A 19,982-nucleotide genomic window follows, 5' to 3' on the forward strand; every position below is an offset into this window, starting at 1 on the left:
GGTGTCCCCAACTTACCTACAACGTTCAGTTCTATCTGCAACTGATCTGCGGATTCCTGGTGGAGCAATACCGGCCAAGACATGCAAGCTATCCACATCCGTTGGTTTTAGGCAGCCAGTGATGCATCTGCAGCTGTCATTAAGGGTGGCATCAACTTTCTTTGCATGAGATGATCTCTCCCAAACAGGACAAGCATACTCTGCCCAGTAGCACAGCGCAAGAGCAGTTGACCACAGTGTGGATGCATTGGTACCCCACGACGAGTTTGCCAGCTTGCGGAGGAGGTTGTTCCTCGTCCTCACTTTGCCTTTCACCCTTTTGATGTGTTGCTTGAAGGAGAGGGTTCGGTCCACAGTGACCCCACGGTAGACAGGGTAGCTCACAGTGTCTCAAAGGGACACCATTCCATGTTACGGACAGCTTCCTCCCAGCTTCGTGATTACGAAGGTGGAACAGGCTAACGGGTCTTAGCAGGGTTTGCCTTCAGTTGGTCGTCCTTGTAGTAGTTTGTCAAGTTGTCTAAGGATGATGAGAGGGTAGCTTCTACATCTATGTGAGTGCTCTGGGCTGCTATTCCAATGACGTCAGCGTAAACGAAGCTTCTCGTCCCTGGGAACACTAACTGATCATTAGTGTATACATTGAACAGCACCGGAGCAAGGACACTGCCCCGAGGTAGGCCATTCTTTTGTTTCCTCCATCTGCTGCATTTATCATTCAGCTCAACATAGAAGCGTCTGATTTCCAGTAGCTGTTGAATCAGATTGGTCAAGTGGAAGTCCTCTGTCATGTCATGGAGCCTATTGAGGTGCAGCCTGTGGTTCACATTGTCGTCGGCAGCTGTTAGATCAACAAAGACAATGCCATTTGGTTCATTCCTTTCAAAGCCGTCCTCAATGTGCTGAGTTAGATTGAGCACTTGGCTGGTACACAATCTCCTGGGCCAGAAGCCAGCTTACTCTGGTATAAGGTGTTGTTCTGTGATAGGGCCTAGCCTGTTCAAGATGAGGCACTCAAAAAGCTTGAAGAGATGGCATTGTTGGGAGATCGGTCTGTTGCTTTTTGACTATAAACAGTGTTGAGAAGTAACTTATGTGAATGAATAGTGAAAGGCTTGGAGAGAGTGGATGTGGACAAGATGTTTCCATAGGGAGAGTCTAGGTCTAGAGGTCATAGCCCCAGAATTAAAGGAAGTTCCTTTAAGAAGGAGACGAGGAGGAATTTCTTCAGTCAGAAGGTGGTGAATCGGTGGAGTTCTTTGCCACAGAAGACCGGGGAGGACGTCAATGGATATTTTTAAGGTAGAGATACTGTAGATAGATTCTTGATTAGTATGGGTATCAAATGTTATGGGGAGAAGGCAGGAGAATGAGATTAGGAGGGAGAGATAGATCAGCCGTGATTGAATGGCCAAGTAGACTTGATGGCCCAAATGGCCTAATTCTGCTCCTATCAATTATGAACATATTTAATAGTCGTGCTAACAAGTTAACCTGATAGCTTTGTTTCTGAAAGTAAATTGGCCCAAAGTTTTTTTTAATAACATTTTTTACTTCTGCTGACTTTTCCATTATTGTACTGACTGTACTCTTGAATCAATTTCATTCCTTAATCGGGATGGTGCGGTAGACAGTTGTGAACACTTCTGATAAATGCACATAGACTTTTTCGTCATTTTATTTAATTTATTAGAAAAGATTGAAAATAAATTATTTTTGTGTTGGCTAGTTACATCTTTCGACCACTTCTAAGTAATTTTGAACCTTAAGTACTTAAGGATTAAGTAATTCAGTGTTTTTTTAATGTAATTGTTCAATATTGATGGTTGTCCACTGTAAGCCCTATGTCAGACACTAATATCATTATTAGAACTGATAATACATGTTTTAAGTACTGTATCATCACAGTTTTCAGTATTGAATATTCGGCTTTGTTATTTGTTTACATTTAAATGCTTATCAATGTTTATCTTTTTGTTTTATCCCTCCTTTCACAGAACTTATTTGGCAAAAGACTGGGAAATTGGTTTTTTAGCGGAACAGGATTTATTAAAGAAACAACAGCAAGGACTAAACAGTACACGGATCCAGCTTCTTGAGGAGATAATGTAGGTTCAAGAAGCACGATCTTGATGAAGGGTCACAATATGAGCATACTGTATTCAGATGGAGTAGGAAATGTTGAACATTTACAGTAAATGAAAATCACAGAACTGCAGATGCTGGAAATCTGACATAACAACAGAAAATGCTGGAAACATTCAACAGGTTGGACAGCATCTGTGGGAAGAGAAACAGTTAATGTTTCAGGTCGAGGACTCCAAACAGGGAAAGTGTGAAAACAAGCCAGTTTCACATTGCAGAGGAGGCAGTGATAGGGTTGAAAAGAACAAAGTGTGGCCAGGATTACGATAGGATGAAATTGTATCACAAGATCATAAGTAATTCGACCCAACCTCTGACACCCGTACTCATCAAGAATCTATCATGAATCTACAGTATCTAATTCTGTCTTAAATATCTCCACTGACTTTGCCTCCACAGCCTTCTGTGGCAATAAATTCCACAGATTCGCCACCCTTTGACGAAATAAATCCCTCATCATCTCCTTCCTAAAAGAACGTCCTTTAATTCTGAGGCTATGACCTCTAATCCTAGACTCTCCCACTCGTGGAAACATCCTCTCCACATCCACTCTATCCAAACATTTCACTCTTCTGTACATTTCAATGAGGTTTGCCCTCATTCTTCTAAACTCCAGTGAGTACAGGACCACTGCCGTCAAACGCTCATCATATGTTAACATACTCAATCCTGGGATCAATGGATATTTTTAAGGCAGAGATAGATTCTCGATTAGTACGGGTGTCATGGTTTATGGGGAGAACTCAAGAGAATAGGGTTGAGAAGGAAAGATAGAAACGTACAAACTCCATACAGACGGCACCCGTAGTCGGGATCGAACCCGGGTCTCTGGCGCTGTGAGGCAGCAGCTCTACCGCTGCACCAAGAATGAGGAACAAGAGAATGATCGGATTTGATTGCATGTTTGGCACGTGCAGGTCTCTGTGAATTGCTTGCTCTATGCTTGTGATGGGCTATAACAGCCTGTCCATCATTCAACTCCCCTCACACGGCCACAGCTTGGTAAACTCCCGTCTTTACTCCGAGTTTGACAATCTTTATTCAGTTTAGTTTCAAGGGAGACGTACAGGGAAGGTGCCCAGAATAGGGGAATCAAGAACCAGAGGACGTAGGTTTAAGGTGAGGGGGGGGGGGGGGAGGGGAAGAGAATTAAAAGGAACCTGAGGGGGTAACTATTTCATACAAAGGGTGGTGGGTGTTTGGAACGAGTCAGGGACTATCAGAGATTGAATGGCGGAGTAGACTTGATGGGCCAAATGGCCTAATTCTGCTCCTATAACTTAGGAATCTATGACCATGGTTGACAGAACCTTTGACTGCATCTCATCCATTTCCCAGATCTTTGTTCCCGCCTGCTCTCCTGGACAGAGCAGGGATGGAGATTCACTGGTCCTCAACAGCCATCCATCTAGCCTTTGCATTCAATGGGCCATCCTTGCATCAACAAGATTGGACCCTCCATCTCAGCATCTAAAGGGACCATCCACGATTCTCTGGTCTGCTCTGTCATCCCCACCCTTCACTCTCTTTCTTACCACGTCTGGCCGTACAACCAATGGAAATGCAACATCTGTCTGCGCTCCTCTCCCTTTCCCGCCATCCAAGGACTCAAACTGTACATTCAAGTAAAGCAGAGATGTCATGTATCTTTCTTCCAAATCCAATGTTCACTCCGTAAGCTGGAGAGAACAAAGGCTGGTTGGATGACCTCTTTGCAGAGCACCCACATTCATTGTGCAGTGACACTTTAGTTCTCCATCCCATTCCTATTGACCTATCTGCCTAGCCTCCTGCACTGTTAGAAGGAGGCACAACACATCATTCCTACCATTTGCACATATTGCTGCTTTCCAGGATCAGTGTCACATTTTACAACGTTAGACAATCAGAACCTTTTATCCAAAGTAGAAATACCCAGTCAGAAACCTTTTTCCCAGGGTGAGAATATCTAAGGCTTGAGTGCATAGCTTTCAGGTTAGAAGAGGCACAGTTTTAAATAAATTGTGCGGGCCATGTTTTTTTACACCATGAGTGGTTGGTGCCTGACATGTGCTGCCAAGAATTGTGGTGGAGGCAGATGCAATAGTGGAATTTAAGAGGCTTCAAGATAGGCACATGGATGTGCAGCGAATGAGGGGACATTGATCACATTCAGGCAGAGAGGATTAGTTTGTCTTGGCATCATGTTCAGCACATGGATTGTGGGGTGTAAGGCCCGTTCCTGTGCAATATACTGCTCTATGTTCTGTTTGTCAGTACAGGCCATTTCAACCATAAATAATCCAATTGGCTCAGTTTTCCCCTCTCCTTTAGCGTGCTATGACCAGCTTGGCATGTCCTAGAACATGGATGTCACCATTTTCTATTGCCTTTGGCTTCAATTCTCACTGTCCCTGTTAAACCATCAACCAATGATTTCTGCAGCTCAACCTCAGAACAGCTCTGTCCTTGCCCCATCACATGTTTTCTCTTTGTTCTATACATAAAGCCCCGCAGGACTGCGGGAGACCATGTAAGAGTATTATAGTCTGGAGTGAACAAAAATAATGTGGATAAATGTGAGGATATCCATTTTGGTGGCAAAAACGGGAAAGCAGACTATTATCTAAATGGTGGCCGATTGGGAAAGGGGGAGATGCAGCGAGACCTGGGTGTCATGGTACACCAGTCATTGAAGGTAGGCATGCAGGTGCAGCAGGCAGTAAAGAAAGCGAATGGTATGTTAGCTTTCATTGCAAAAGGATTTGAGTATAGGAGCAGGGCGGTTCTACTGCAGTTGTACAGGGTCTTGGTGAGACCACACCTGGAGTATTGCGTACAGTTTTGGTCTCCAAATCTGAGGAAGGACATTATTGCCATAGAGGGAGTGCAGAGACGGTTCACCAGACTGATTCCTGGGATGTCAGGACTGTCTTATGAAGAAAGACTGGATAGACTTGGTTTATACTCTCTAGAATTTAGAAGATTGAGAGGGGATCTTATAGAAACTTACAAAATTCTTAAGGGGTTGGACAGGCTAGATGCAGGAAGATTGTTCCCGATGTTAGGGAAGTCCATGACAAGGGGTCACAGCTTAAGGATAAGGGGGAAATCCTTTAAAACTGAGATGAGAAGAACTTTTTTCACACAGAGAGTGGTGAATCTCTGGAACTCTCTGCCACAGAGGGTAGTTGAGGCCAGTTCATTGGCTATATTTAAGAGGGAGTTAGATGTGGCCCTTGTGGCTAAGGGGATCAGGGGGTATGGAGAGAATGCAGGTACGGGATACTGAGTTGGATGATCAGCCATGATCATATTGAATGGCGGTGCAGGCTCGAAGGGCCGAATGGCCTACTCCTGCACCTAATTTCTATGTTTCTATGTTTCTAATAAGAATACTCTTGCAGTTCTGTTATCATTGATTCCGACAAAGAGTCTTCCATTTAAAACATTTGCAATTACTTTCTTCAAAGCCAGGTCTGGCCTGCTGAGATTTTCCAGCATTTTCTGTTTTATTCTAGATTTGCCAACATTTTCAGTGTTATGCCAGATTTCCACCATCTGCAGTTTAAAAAAAAATTGCAATACTTTAGCCGTGACAGGACTAAACAAGGGAGATGTTGGATAATAAGACAGAGCGAGAGTGGGTTTCATCAAGGAAGGGGAGGCAATGGTGTCAGCATTAAAACGTGATTGGTCTGATAAAACTAATATTCTATTAATCTGACAGATATGTAAGTTGTGCTTTGCAATTCAAACTTAGCTTCTGTTTATTTGTATTTTTTTGCAGAAACATTAAGCCGTCTGATTGCAAAATCTCACTAAAAAACTGGTATGACTCCTTAAATGCCATAAATAAGAATATAGGTAAGTGTATTAGATCGAAATGTGTTGATATGAATGATGGCTTTGATTTGCTTTCAATGGGAAAGAAGGTTACATAATCACAAAGATATGTTATGTGATTATTTTAAAAGTCAATTGCATAAGAGAAATGAGTAAGGAGTGAATTATGCTGTCAGACACTGGCACCAACTGGGGATGGAGGTGAATCAAACAAGATGTAGCAATGGGAAATATATATTTTTTAATGTTCAATAGGGATTTGGAGAAATATATTTCACCAGGAAATAAAACCAAACGATTGAATAATGAAACCAAATGGATGAGTAAAAATCTGGGGGCAAAAATTGAAGAAAAAAAAGAAAAGAAATAAACAAAGGAAATAGCAAAGCAGAGGAAGGCTGAAGTGATAAACTTACAATAGGGGAGGCAAGGTAATTAGAGTGGAACATAAAATAAACAGTATAATGACTACAGAGAAATAAAGAGCAAAGGAAATTCAGGATATTCAACATTTCAAAGTCAATTTATTGTCACATGTACAATAAAATTTGAGTTGCCATACAGCCATACAAAGTGAAAAGCAACAAGACACACAACCACATAAAAGTTAACATAAACATCCATCACAGTGGATTCCACATTCCTCACTGTGATGGAAGGCAATAAGGTTCAAACATCTTCCTCTTGTTCTCCCGCGGTCGGGGCAGTCAAACATCTGCAGTCGGGGCGATCAAAGCCCCCGCAGCTGACGATCGAAGCCCCTGTCGGGGTGATCGAAACTCCCGCGTCAGGGCGGTTGAAACTCTCTCCACAGCACGGAGCTCCCGAGTCGGCCTCTTCTTACCAGAGACCGCGGGTTTCACGATGGTAAAGTCCACAGGCCCCGCGGTTGGAACTTCGATCCCCAGCAAAGGGATCGCAAGCTCCACGATGTTAAAGTCCCGCAGACTCCCACGGCTTGGAGCGCCCATCGGTCTCCAGGAAAGGCCGCCAACTCCACGATGTTAGGCTGCAGTGGGGATGGAGATACGATACGGAAATAAATCGTATCTCCGTCGAGGTAAGAGATTGAAAAAAAGTTTCCCCCAACCCCACCCCCCACATAAAACAAACCAAGGAGCATTAAAACATACTTTTTAACACATACTGAAAATAACAAAATGTAGAAAGGACAGACAAACTGTTGGCGAGGCAGCCATTGCTGGTGGCGCCACCCGGTGATAGGTTCAGTAAGAAATGCGCAGGAATGATAAATAACGTGGCAAAAATACAGATAACGGGGCAAAAATATAGGGCTGATTTTCATTGATCTGCGCTTACCTCTCTGATCTGCCACCATTTTTGTCGATGTCGCTTGTGATGAATCAAGGAAGTTCATCTTGCTATGGTGAGGCCCTCTGCTGCATTGGGCCCACAGTGAGTGAGAGTGATCACACAATGTGTCTGGATCTGTGCCCTGCCCACAATAATCATCAAGCCGCCAGGTCATTCTCCCAAAACCTGTTGCAAACAACTGGTACTGATATAAGTGAGGATAGTTTAAATATTCTCTCCTCAGGTTTTAAACTTCTAGGTTTTTTTTAAATGAGTCCATAAACTTGAAATGAAATTAACTAGTTTAGTTTAGTTTAGATTAGAGATACAGTGTGGAAAACAGGCCCTTCGGTCCACCAAGTCTGTGGCTACCAGCAATCAGATCTATCGTACACATTGGGCAAAGACACAAAATGCTGGAGTAACTCAGCAGGACAAGCAACATCTCTGCATTGAAGGAATGGGTGACATTTCGGGTCGGAACCAAATAAAAGTGTTGTGAAATAAAATGGAAGTCCACAAAACTGGACTTTAAAATTAGGAAAACTAATGATGTTTTTTGCTAACCTGTTTGAACATCACTTTGTCCATATGATAGTTTGCCCCTTATATTTTGTTTCACATTTCACATTATACAGTGTACACTTTTATGAAGCTTTGCAATATATTTCTATAACCAGGGATCTAGAATAATAATGATTTTTATTTAATTTCTAGATTCACTGCACATTAAATATGTAGAAAAATTGCAGAGTTATTATGAAAATCTCTATCGTGACTGGATTACAGAAATTGGAAAATGTAAGGTGGGTACTAAAGTGCTTAAGGATTGAAAGTACAGATGCCTGAAGGAAGTAGATATGCACCACCAGGGAACCAATAGTTGGGATGGCAAGTAGCACAGCGGGTAGATCCGCTGCAGAGACCCGTGTTCATTCCTGATCTTGGGTGCTGTCTGTGTGGAGTTTGCATGTTCTCTCCGTGACTACGTGGGTTTCCTCCAGGTGTTGCGGTGTCCTCCCACATCCAAAAGTCATGCAGGTTTGTAGGTTAATTGGCTTCTGTAAAATGCCCCTAATGTGTAGTCAGTGGATGAAAAAATGGGATAACCTTGAACTAGTGTGACTGGATGATCGATGGTTGATATGGACTCAATGGGCCAAAGGGTATCTTTATTTAAAGTTTAAAATTAAAAAATGCTTCAAGTATGACTAGAATGATTTAGATGAACGGATAGAAACCCACATGTCTAAATTTTCAATGAGCATAGTTTGGGCGGTCACAGTGGAGCTGCGGTAGAGTTGCTGCCTTACAGTGAATGCAGCGTCGGAGACTGGGTTTGATCCCAACTACGGGTGTTGTCTGTACAGAGTTTGTACGTTCTCCCAGTGACCTGCATGGGATTGCTCCGAGATCTTTGGTTTCCTCCCACACTGCAAAGACGTACAGGTTTGTAGGTTGATTGGCTTGGTAAATGTAAAAATTGTCACTAGTGCGTGCAAGGGTAGTGTTAACATGCGGGGATCGCTGGTCGGCGCGGAACCCAGTGGGCCCACGGGCCTGTTTCCGCACTGTATCTCTAAACTAAATAACTAAATAACTTTGGGGGTTACACAAAAAAGCTGGAGATACTCAGCGGGTGCAGCAGCATCTATGGAGCGAAGGAAATAGGCAACGTTTCGGGCCGAAACCCTTCTTCAGACGGGTCTGAAGAAGGGTTTCGGCCCGAAACGTTGCCTATTTCCTTCGCTCCATAGATGCTGCTGCACCCGCTGAGTTTCTCCAGCTTTTTTGTGTAACCTTCGATTCTCCAGCATCTGCAGTTCCTTCTTAAACTAAATAACTTTGATTGGTATTGCTACGTAACAGAGGTTGGCCAGTTTATATTGTGGAGAACTGCTTTAAATAGAAATGGTTTAGTATAGATCTCTCATTTGAACAAATAGAAACACGTTTTAAAGTTGTTACTGGAGCACGTACTTCATATTTATTAATGCAGTACTGTTGAAGAATGAGTGGGTTAGCATATGATGTGTGCTTGAGAGCACTGGGCCTCTACTCGCCAGAGTTTAGAAGGTTGAGGGGGGACCTCATTGAAACTTACAGAATAATGAAAGACATAGATAGGCGTAGAGATAGTGGATGTGGAAAGGATGTTTCTACTGGTGGGAGAGTTTAGGACCAGAGGTCATAGCCTCAGAATTAAAGGGCACTCTTTTAGAAAGGAGGTGAGGAGGGCAGTTAATCTGTGGAACTCATTGCCACGGAAGGCTGTGGAGGCCAAGCCAGTGGACATTTTAAGGTAGAAATAGACAAATTCTTGATTGGAATGGGTGTCAAGGGTTATGGGGAGAAGGCAGAAAATTGGATTAGGAGTCAGAGAACAGCCATGAATGACTCGATAGGCCGAATGGCCTCGTTCTACTCCTATAACTTGTGAACTTGATGTTGAAGGAATATCAACAGAAACAGTAACATTCTTAGAGAATCATTAACTAACTATAAAATGGGGCAAAACTGGAACCTGAATGTGGAACAGATGTAATGTCAAGCCACGCGATGGACTCTGTTGCCCTTGTTCCGTTTTTCTGTGGTGGTGGTGGTGGTGATGATGAAGGAAGAATTATATCATTTAGCTTATTGGTTTCTGCAGATGCAGCCTTACATAATGTGGTTCGCTCTCAATTGCCTTCTGAAGAGATCTGGTAAAAGCAAAAATAATTTCAAGAAAATGACTATTTACCAACTTGTCTTTCCCAATGGTACATTATAAGCTACTAAGTGAAAGATTCCTTTGTACTTTATTAGGTGCTTATAACCTGACCAGGTGATATCGTTTATTAATTCCTGGTGCAACATGTGATGGAAATGCTGCCTACTTGTTATTGTGTTATCTACAATGACATTTTTTTTGTATATTTCTTGCTTCAGGAAGAGTTATTGCGTTCCAAAACCTGCACAGAAAAAGAAGCCACTCAGCTGATGGTTTCTGACTTTCTCCCTCTTCTTGGCAATTTACAACGCCACTTTGAAAATGAGCTGTCCGCTGTAGATGTAAGTCTTTATTTCTGAAGAAGCATTTATCCAAGAAGGGGCAGCATGGTGGCACAGCAGTAGAGTTGCTGCCAAACAGCGCCAGTGACCTGGGTTCGATCCTGACAGCAGGTGCTGTCTGAACGGAATTTGTACGTTCTCCCCGTGACCAGCGTGGGTTTTCCTCCAACAGTTCCGGTTTCCACCCACATTCCAAAGATGTACAGGTTTGGAAGTTAATTGGCTTCGGTAAAATTGTAACTTGTCCCTGGACTGTGTAGGATAGTGTTAGTGTACGGGGATTGCTGGTCGGCGTAGACTCCAGGACCAAAGTGGCTGCTTACATGCTGTTTCTCTAAACTAAACTAAACAAAACGTTATGGCAGTTGAATCAATGAAGACAGCCAATGTTCTAAGTGGGAAACACCTAATGAGAAAGAGTTGTTTTTAAATCCAGTTCAGATTTTCTCTGGCAACTAAGCAATGGGCTTAGAGCAGTTTGATGGCAAATTGTTATCCTGTGGGAAGGGCCATTTTAATGCATGCCCTTATTGTCATTGGGAAAATTCCAATCAACCTGTTGCTTTAAGAGCCACAGTGAGTAATGGTGCAGCATGTTTCAGTACAATGTAATAGGAATTGGGGTCTAACCAAATACGCCACTGGAGACAGCAACCAATTCTCCATTTGTTAAAGTAAGAAAAAAGTTAAACTTTGTCTCTGTAAATTATTTTTATTACTGAATTTAATTTTGTGATTTGGAAATTGGAATCACATGCTTTATAGCCCTGTCCCACGGTACGACTTCATTCCAAGAACTCTCCTGAGTTTGCCCTGATTTGAACTCGGAGATTTACGGTAATGGCCACTCGTCGGTACTCGGGTCTTCCCGTGCTTACCTGTCGTTAGCAAGTCTTCCCAAGTACCTGCCATTAGCGGTACGTGCCGCTAAGAGACGTCCCCGAGCTCTGACGTACCCGCTACGTTCATTCTGCGTGCTTACACGAGTTTGATTTTTTTTTTAACTCAGGAGATCTCTTGGAATGAACTCGTACCGTGGGACAGGGCTATTAAATGACCAAATACAGCCTTGATCATTACAGATGTTCAGAATCATATTCAATCTGATTCAGATTAATGTATTACCAGATGCACCAGTACAAAAATCCTTGTTTACATGAAGCACACAGAGTAACCGCCTCATCCCCCATCCTAATCAAAGGGGCTATTCTGAATGGGATAACGTAAGATAACTGACTACCAATCATACAAGTACAATAGCTCACTGGTCAATCCCTAAGAGGCATTTATCAAATTGTGAAATGACAGGAAGATTGCCTCAATATTTCCTTCTGCATACTGTGATCAACGTGTAATTTTTGTTTTCATTCCCCCCCCCCCCCATTTACAGAAACACATGGAGAACTTGGCCCAGCAGATAGAAGATAACTGTAAGGAGTTGTTTAATACTATTCGTGAAAGCTCATCTCTATGGGATGAGCATAAAATGAATTTAATCGAACTGGAAGACCAGCTGAAAGAACAGCTGGATGACTGTCGCAAGAAGCATGATAAAACAAATCAGGTAGCCAGCCAGTTCTGGAATGTGGAATTATACTGAAGTTAATTTACAGGTCTCCATTCAAATATAAAACCGTGATGTGTGTAATGCAACCGTAATATGAACTGCTCCAAATTCCTTCCCTGGGATTTTATTGAATTTAACTTTCATTTGCCGATGTCCGACTCATGAGACTTGTTTTAGTCTCCATTAATAATTTGCCAATGTTGTCCCGTTATTTCATGAGAGTGCTCATTCTACTCCGAAAATGGGTATGTTTGCTGCCAGCAAAAAATGTTTTTCACTGCCAAGAATCACAAATTATCACTCAATAAAACTGCAAGGAAGATGATCTGAACTCCTTAAAACCCGGCATAAGTGTGCAATATATTAGAAACAAGGAACTGAAGATGCTGCTTTACAAAGAAGACACAGTGTGCTGAAGTAACTCAGTGCGTGAGGCAGCAACTCTGGAGAATGTGGATAGGTGACATTTTGGGTCGGGATTTGTCGCCGTCACCCAGAGATGCTGCCTGACCCACTGTGTTATTTAAGTAGTTTGTGTCATCTTGTGCAACATATTACCTGCGTGATTAACACCAATGACTCTAATAACATTTTCGATTTTTAGGCTTCTGTCTTTCTGCTGTTCATAATATGTTTTTGAACGTATTAATACATAATCTTTTCCAATGGACGCAATTTAATTTATCCGTCAGTGTCCACAGATTTAATGATCATCTGTGTTTGTTACAAAAGCTGTCACTGAAGCCATTAAATATAGGTACTATAAAGTAAGTTGTTTGGGAATCCTTTAAATACAGTGATCTTATCCTTGTATTTAGTGCTTTGAACATCACTCTTATTAGGGTGATAAAGTCATAAGCTACAGAAACAGGCCCATTGGCCCACCATGCACCTGAACATCACTCTTATTAGGGTGATAAAGTCATAAGCTACAGAAACAGGCCCATTGGCCCACCATGCACCTGCAGACTATTAAGTACCCATTTATACTAATCCCAGTTGGTTGCCATTTGTGCGGCTATTATTGAAAATACAGTGCCTGCTTACTGCCCTACTCCAACAAAGCTTGCAGCCAAGTTCCCAAACCTTTGATATAAGCTGTAACAACACCATGACACTATAACACTGGGAGAGAATAAGCACATTCCCTTTTAAGAAGTTCAAGCATAACTTTAAAAATCAGTGCTAACCAAATCCTCACAAAACTCATCCCCTGAATAAAACCTTTCAGCATTGCATCAATGACAATAAGGTTGGAGTATGAATTTTATGTGCAACTAATACCAGAATAAACAGTTTCATTTTGAATCATGATTGTAGTGCATGTTTTCCACCCAATGCATCTCCTCCCTCTTTGTTTTTTTTCATCGATGGGATATAAATGTATTTCAGACAATTACCCTGCCAGTTGCATAACTGAATGTTTTAATAAAGCGTGAAATAGTAATATTCCAAGAAGTAATGACAAATGTAATTATCTGTAAGATGTATGTGAAATATCTGTTCACTATTGGTATACGTTTTCTCCTATCCCTTCTCCAAATTTGTAAAAAACAGCCATATTTTCAGTCATGGAACAGGATGTTCATGTTAAGGTGTAGATTTACGTTCAAAGTTGTCACATGTACCAAGGTGCAATGAAAAGCTTGATTGTGCATGCTATCCAATCAGATCAGATAATAAAGCACATAAAATGCAATCAAGTCAAACTCGAGTACAATATGTAGAGCAAAGGGAAAGATACAGAGTGGAGAATATAATTCTCAGCATTGTAGTGCAACAGTTCTATAGACAAAGTCTATGTATATAAAGGTTAAATCTTTCCTCAGGCAAGAGAAGCAAATTTAGACCTGCATATCGATCAGCTGAGACAGGATAACACACAATTGGAACTGAAGGCAGACTACAAGAAGGTTCTCTGTCTACTGAAAAAAATCAAAAAAGGGCAAGTATTTTTACCATGGAAAGCTTCTCCAGTTTGCTTATTTTCAACCTTCAGCAGGGATAATGATATGCCATTGAAAAGAGCAGGTTGAGGGGGTTAAGCTGAATTTTGACTGTACATATTGTTCAGATGCACAGTGCACAGGCTCAACAATTTAATAATTGCCAACTTTCAGATTGAACATTTTTAAATTCGGTGATTCAGTGAAAAAGCATTAAGAAGCAGAGTTTTTATTCATATCGGGAAGGTAGACAAAAATGCTGGAGAAACTCAGCAGGTGAGGCAGCATCTATGGAATATCTGGACATATCAGCATTCATATCGACATCACTGGCAAGATTTGCATTTATTGTCTATCCCTTATTGCTCTTGAGATGGTTGCCATCTAGAACCACTACAGTGCTGAGGAAAGTACTCTCACATTGCTTTTAGCAAGGAGTTCAAGAGTCGAGAGTGTTTAATTATTTTATGTTCTAGCCATAGGCCAATACTTGCTGCAGCTTAACAGGCCCGTAAACACAATAACACACAAATAAATATATAATAATCAATAATATAATAAGTAACAGAAATACCCCGTAACCTTAATGTTACAAAACCGGTCCATAGAAGATCATAGTTTTAGTTTAGTTTAGAGATACAACATGGAAACAGGCCCTTTGGCCCACCGAATTCGCACCGACCAATGATCCCTGCATGTTAACACTATCCTACACGCACTAGGGACAATTTACCCATACACCAAGTCAATTAACCTACATACCTGTATGTCTTTGGAGTGTGGGAGGAAACTGAAGATCTCGGAGAAAACCCACGCGGTCACGGGGAGAACGTACAAACTCCGCACAGATAGCACCCGTAGTTGGGATCGAACCCGGGTCTCCGGTGCTGCAACTATTCGCTGCACCACCATGCCGCCCTGAGGTGGCAGTTGACGAGGTAGTGGTTAGCATTGTGCAGTGCCAGACATTGATGGTTGCTGGGAATTTGCTGTTTTTGTACCTAGTGGATGTGGCTTTCAGGCATTTGTACCTTCTTCCTGATGGTGGTAACAAAATGAGGACATAGCCAATTTTCAGTCCAGCTATGATGAAGGACCAGCTATACAACAGTACACATGTCATTGTATCATGTGCTTGTGGCACAAAAAGTTTGAAAATTTCTACTTCCTTGAATTTATTCCAATTAGAATCCTTATGTACACACTTTCTAGTAGACAGTTACTGAAGCCAAGCAACAGAAACTAGGCTTTTACTTTGCTTCCTGTTTGGGTTGCATGCCTTGAAATTTGTCCTCAGTAAGTTGTGAGCTGATAACACTATGCCATGAACTGATAACACTATGCTGTAGGAAGTATGGATGCTTTCTCTGCTCTATCATATTTAGCTTCTGCTGAAATGAGCATGCCACAATAAAGTAACCCTGCTGCTTTTCCAGCACATGCACAAGCATCCATGTGTTTTAGTAAATTTGTTATAACCATGTAATGCTGGGAGCAGTTTTAATGTCTATTTTTGTACACAGATATGAAGTTTTTCACCAAAGACAGATCCAAGTTGTCAACAAATATCCTTCTACAGTGAAGAAGGAACTGCAAAGATTCAGCGCTGCCGTCAGTAAACATTTTGACGTGTTCGAAGTCTATAAAATGGTATGAAAACTCTTCGACCTTTTAACAGGTTCATTGAATATTGGGGAGAATATCTTAACATAACAAGTAAACAAGTAACAAGATACTTTTCTTAACAAGTATCAGCATAGACATAATGTAATTCCCTGCTTTACTGGGCTAGTCCTATTTTCCTGTATTTGACACATAGCCCTCTAAACCCTTCCTTATCCATGTATCCAAATGTCTTTTAAAAGTCATAATTGTATCTGCTTTTATAGCTTCCTCTGGCTGCTCATACCGGATACGAACTACGGTCTGAGTGAAAAAGTTACCCACGAGGTCCCTCTTAAATCTCTCCCCTCTCACCATAAACCTATGGCCTCTAGTTTTTGAATCTCTCTACCTTGGAGGAATGTGGAAAAAAGACTGAATCCATGCCGCTCATGATTTTGTACTCCTCAATACAATCACCCCTCAGCCTCCTATGTGTAAAGGGGCTGTCCCATTTGGGCGACCTAATTGGTGAGTTTAGAAGAGTTTAGGAGAGTTTGAAAAAATGTCATGTTGAAAACCTCCTTCAACTATGTAAAAGACCTCCTTCGACCTCCCTCGACTATATTGAAGACTAGCTTCGACTAGCTGCGACTAACTTCGGGGAAATTGTACACCGAATAGTGGAGAGTGAAGACGACCTCCTTCGATCTCCTTCCACCTCCCTTTGACCTCCCTTCGACTATAATGAAGGCTATCTACGACTACCTTCGATTACCTACGACTAACATGCTGACCTACTACGACCTACTACGACTAAGCCTACGAGTAAAAAAAGTATCGATTTTTTCCATGGCGACCTTTTTTTACTCGCGGGCATTTTTCAACGTTGAAAAATATACGCCGCGACCTAGCTGAGGCCTCGGGTACACGGGGACTACTCTCGAACATGAAGGAGAGTTACAAAGACCTCCTACGACCTCGTGTCGACCATGCTGCGAGTATGAGTCGAGGGCAAACTCGCCAGAACTCGCGGATTAGGTCGCTCAAGTGGGACAGCCCCTTAAGTGTCCCCCTTTGCTCCCCTGCAAGGTGTGGATATCCCTCCCCTCATCTCCAGTGGGCTATCAGCTTTACAACTGACACAGCTGTACAAATGGGCTAGCTTCCATCACGGCTGCTGAAGCAGGATTGCTGACTGGTGCTGTCCCTTGTGAGGGTGGGTAAGTGGATGAGTGAAGTCCTGGCTCCATCTCTGATGTTTAATTTTCACTTGGCGGAAACTAATTGAAAGCCATCCTAACTAGCATCATTTAACACTGAAATTTTAAAAGAGTTTACATTTTGTACTTCAGATCCAGGGTATTCAAATATTGGAATGTTCCTAGTGAAGACACGTAGTAGAAGATTTTAACCTGTGTGATGATATTTTGTGCCTCCTTGTATTTGTTCATCTGTATTATAGGTATGTTTGTTCTTTGCTCTAAGGAACAACCAAGGATAATAATAGAATCTCCGAAACAGGATAAAGAAGTATTTCCGACTGAAGGTTTGCTGCTTTACTTACAACTTAAATACTTTGTTGGTATCACCCCTTCACCACCCCCTCCCCTCAACTTTTCTGGTCAGCCATAAAATGCTCTATACAGCCCTACTTTTACCTTCTCTATGTACAGATTATGTTTTTCATCTCACGTACCTTACTTTTTAACTTGGTATACTCTGACTCTTTGTGTACTTATAAAACATCCATAAAGAAGCTGAAAAAAGACTGGAAGTGCCTAAACCATGCCCTTTGTCTTGGCCAGCAGTCAGAAACGTTCAGACATTCTGAAACATTGAACAGCTATTAAAAATTATAATTCATATCAGGGTTTAAAAATGTTGAAACATTTAGAAAAAATAATAAAAACGAAAATATTTATTAAGCTTAAATACATTTAGCTTATTTTTTAAATGTAAGTAAAACCTACCTTGATCCCCTGCAGCCATTCTTTCCAATCATGCAAATGGGGACACTCTGCACAGTTAAGCGTTCTATTTGTTGAGCAGCAGCCGACACTAAACATTCAACTGTATGATTCTCATGATGTGTAATTTTTGATCCCCAACTCTAGAAGCTGTTCAGGAGGGAGTTTCTGAGCACATTATGAGTGAAAGTGATGTGAGTCCAAGCGTAAGGGATGAAACTGTTGGCAGAAGAGTCAAACTTCCCCGATGAACACAGTGTAAGATCATGCGAAAATGCAGATGCTTCTGTTAAACTACGTAGTTCTGTCTGGTGCTGGAGTAACTCAGTGGGGCAGGGAGCAGCTGTGGAGGAAATGTAGGCCACATTTCGGGTCAGGATCCTTCTTCAGATCAGACTGAACCACTGAGTCACTCGCACCATGTGTTGTTTGCTCAAGATTCCAGCACCTGCAGTTCCGTGTGTCTCCACAGTTCTGTCTGCTGCTGTCTTCTGAAGAACATATCAATGTGTAAATAGAAATAGGAAATGGTTATTCAGTCCTTTGTTGCTGTCTGCCTCCATTACTTCGATATTCTCTACTCTGTACCTTTGTATCGAATGATTGACCTTTTTATGAGCCAATGGCTACTGGTTCGCAACATTAAATAGGGAAAATATTAATGCTGTGCACTCAAATTCTCTTGCAATAGTGGCCACGGACATTTGGCTTCCTAATAACACGTTACACCTGCAGGATAATTTAAATTCAAGAATATTGGAATTAATATATTAAATTCAAGAATTCAGTTACCTCAACACAAATACCTTTTTCATATCTCACTATCTTTGCATTTTTAAACTTTTTATACCAAAATGTCCCACATACAGTATTTACCATTTCCTTTCCTTTCAGACTCATCTAGCTTCCCCATACACTCTTGAAACCAACATCAAGAGATTTGTTCTTATTTATGTGGTATTTTTTAATCCCATACGACTCTAATAGATTTGTCAATTGTGATTTTGCTTTCATAATTTGCCAATTGTCTAATTCCAGTGCTTCAACTTTCATAATAATAGATTCCAACTACTACTGATGTCAGGCTAACTGCATCACAATTCTTCCCTGAATCACTCCTTTCTTCAATGGTGGGGTTATACTGTACTTAGAGACACAAGAGACCACAGCTGCTGGAATCTTGAGCAAAACGCAAAGTGCTGGAGGAACTCATCAGGCCGGGCAGCATCTGTGGAGGGAATGAACAGACGGTGTTTGGGTCGGAACCTTATTTCAGACTTTGAGGAAGGGTGTATAACCTGAAGGAGGATCGCATCCCTAAACATTGTGTGTCCATTCACTCCACATATGCTGCCTGCCTACTGAATTCTTCCAGCACTTTGTGTTTTGCATGGGGATATATATTTGCTAGCTATCTTTAACAAGGCTTTTGAAAACCTAACATTCTTGCAATGCAAATAATACAGGAAGTAGAAGAACATTTGAAAGATGAGTTATCTCCTCAAGAGTATTTGGAAGATGGGTTATCTCTTCAAGGATATTCGGAAGATGAGATCTCTGTTCAAGAGCAGTTGGAAGATGAGTTATCTCTTCAAGAACATTTGCAAGATGAGTTATCTGTTCAAGACCCTTTGGAAGAAGAATTATCTGTTCAGGAACTCGGTGTGTATTTTTAAACTAAATAATTTCAAAATAGAATCCAATGAAGTTCAAACTGTAGTCATTTTTCTTAAATCTGTGCTAGAAGTCATTTTTGAAATGAATCCCAGCTTTTATAATGGTAATGGGGATTGATTCTAATTGGAATCTCATCATGGATAAAATAGAAATTTGAAAAGAAGTCTGATTATTGGTCCAACATGTTTTTATTCCACATGGTTGCAATTCCTAAAAATGGACATTGCAATACTGGCAATGTTCGTTCAGCCCTCCAAACAAGCAGAGAGCAAATATGTAAGTAGGTTTCTAAGAGGTGTGGAAATAAAAGTAAAGGTAAGAATTTATCTATCCTGATATTGATTGTGACAGAAAGATTACATAAAGTATATTACAGAATTCTTTAAAATATATTCAAGGCAACCATTGCAGTCCCCCCACACTTGTGGGAATCATCTGATTATATTTCTAGTAAATAATAAAGGGACTGTGAAATAAAGGGACAGAGATTTGACTGGTCCATCTGCCCACGTATCTCTTCATGTGTTTGATTCTTTACCTTAGATAACACACTTGGTGTGCACTCAAAGATTTCAAAGGAAAGTGAAAACACCAGTAATTTTGCAGACTGGGAGTCATCAGATCATCCCAGTAAATATTCGGTTGAGGATGGAAATGAAGATGATGAGGTTTTCTTAACGGACGTACAAATGGTAAAGTCTGGCTGACTACATTTTATCTCTGTACTTCCCACTCCCCTGACATCAGTCTGAATAAGGGTCTCAACCCAAAACGTCACCCATTCCTTCTCTCCAGAGATGCTGCCTGTCCCGCTGAGTTACTCCAGCATTTTGTGTCTGTCTTGGTAACGTCTGACTTTTATTTTATTTTCTTGTCCATTTC

General features: G+C 41.4%; 1 protein-coding gene across 1 annotated transcript in view; it reads left to right on the forward strand.

Moving 5' to 3' along the window:
• ccdc180 (coiled-coil domain containing 180) overlaps positions 1-19,982 on the forward strand; it is a 77,451-nt gene that overhangs the window by 14,180 nt on the left and 43,289 nt on the right. The window contains 12 exon segments of the mRNA XM_055660103.1: positions 1,998-2,108; positions 5,915-5,991; positions 8,002-8,090; positions 10,216-10,338; positions 11,729-11,902; positions 13,735-13,850; positions 15,375-15,501; positions 16,942-17,002; positions 17,571-17,644; positions 17,646-17,681; positions 18,881-19,085; positions 19,644-19,792. Coding sequence (XP_055516078.1) covers positions 1,998-2,108; positions 5,915-5,991; positions 8,002-8,090; positions 10,216-10,338; positions 11,729-11,902; positions 13,735-13,850; positions 15,375-15,501; positions 16,942-17,002; positions 17,571-17,644; positions 17,646-17,681; positions 18,881-19,085; positions 19,644-19,792 — 1,342 coding nt within the window.

Source organism: Leucoraja erinacea, chromosome 31 (genome assembly GCF_028641065.1).
Source record: "Leucoraja erinacea ecotype New England chromosome 31, Leri_hhj_1, whole genome shotgun sequence".
Lineage (NCBI taxonomy): Eukaryota > Metazoa > Chordata > Chondrichthyes > Rajiformes > Rajidae > Leucoraja > Leucoraja erinaceus.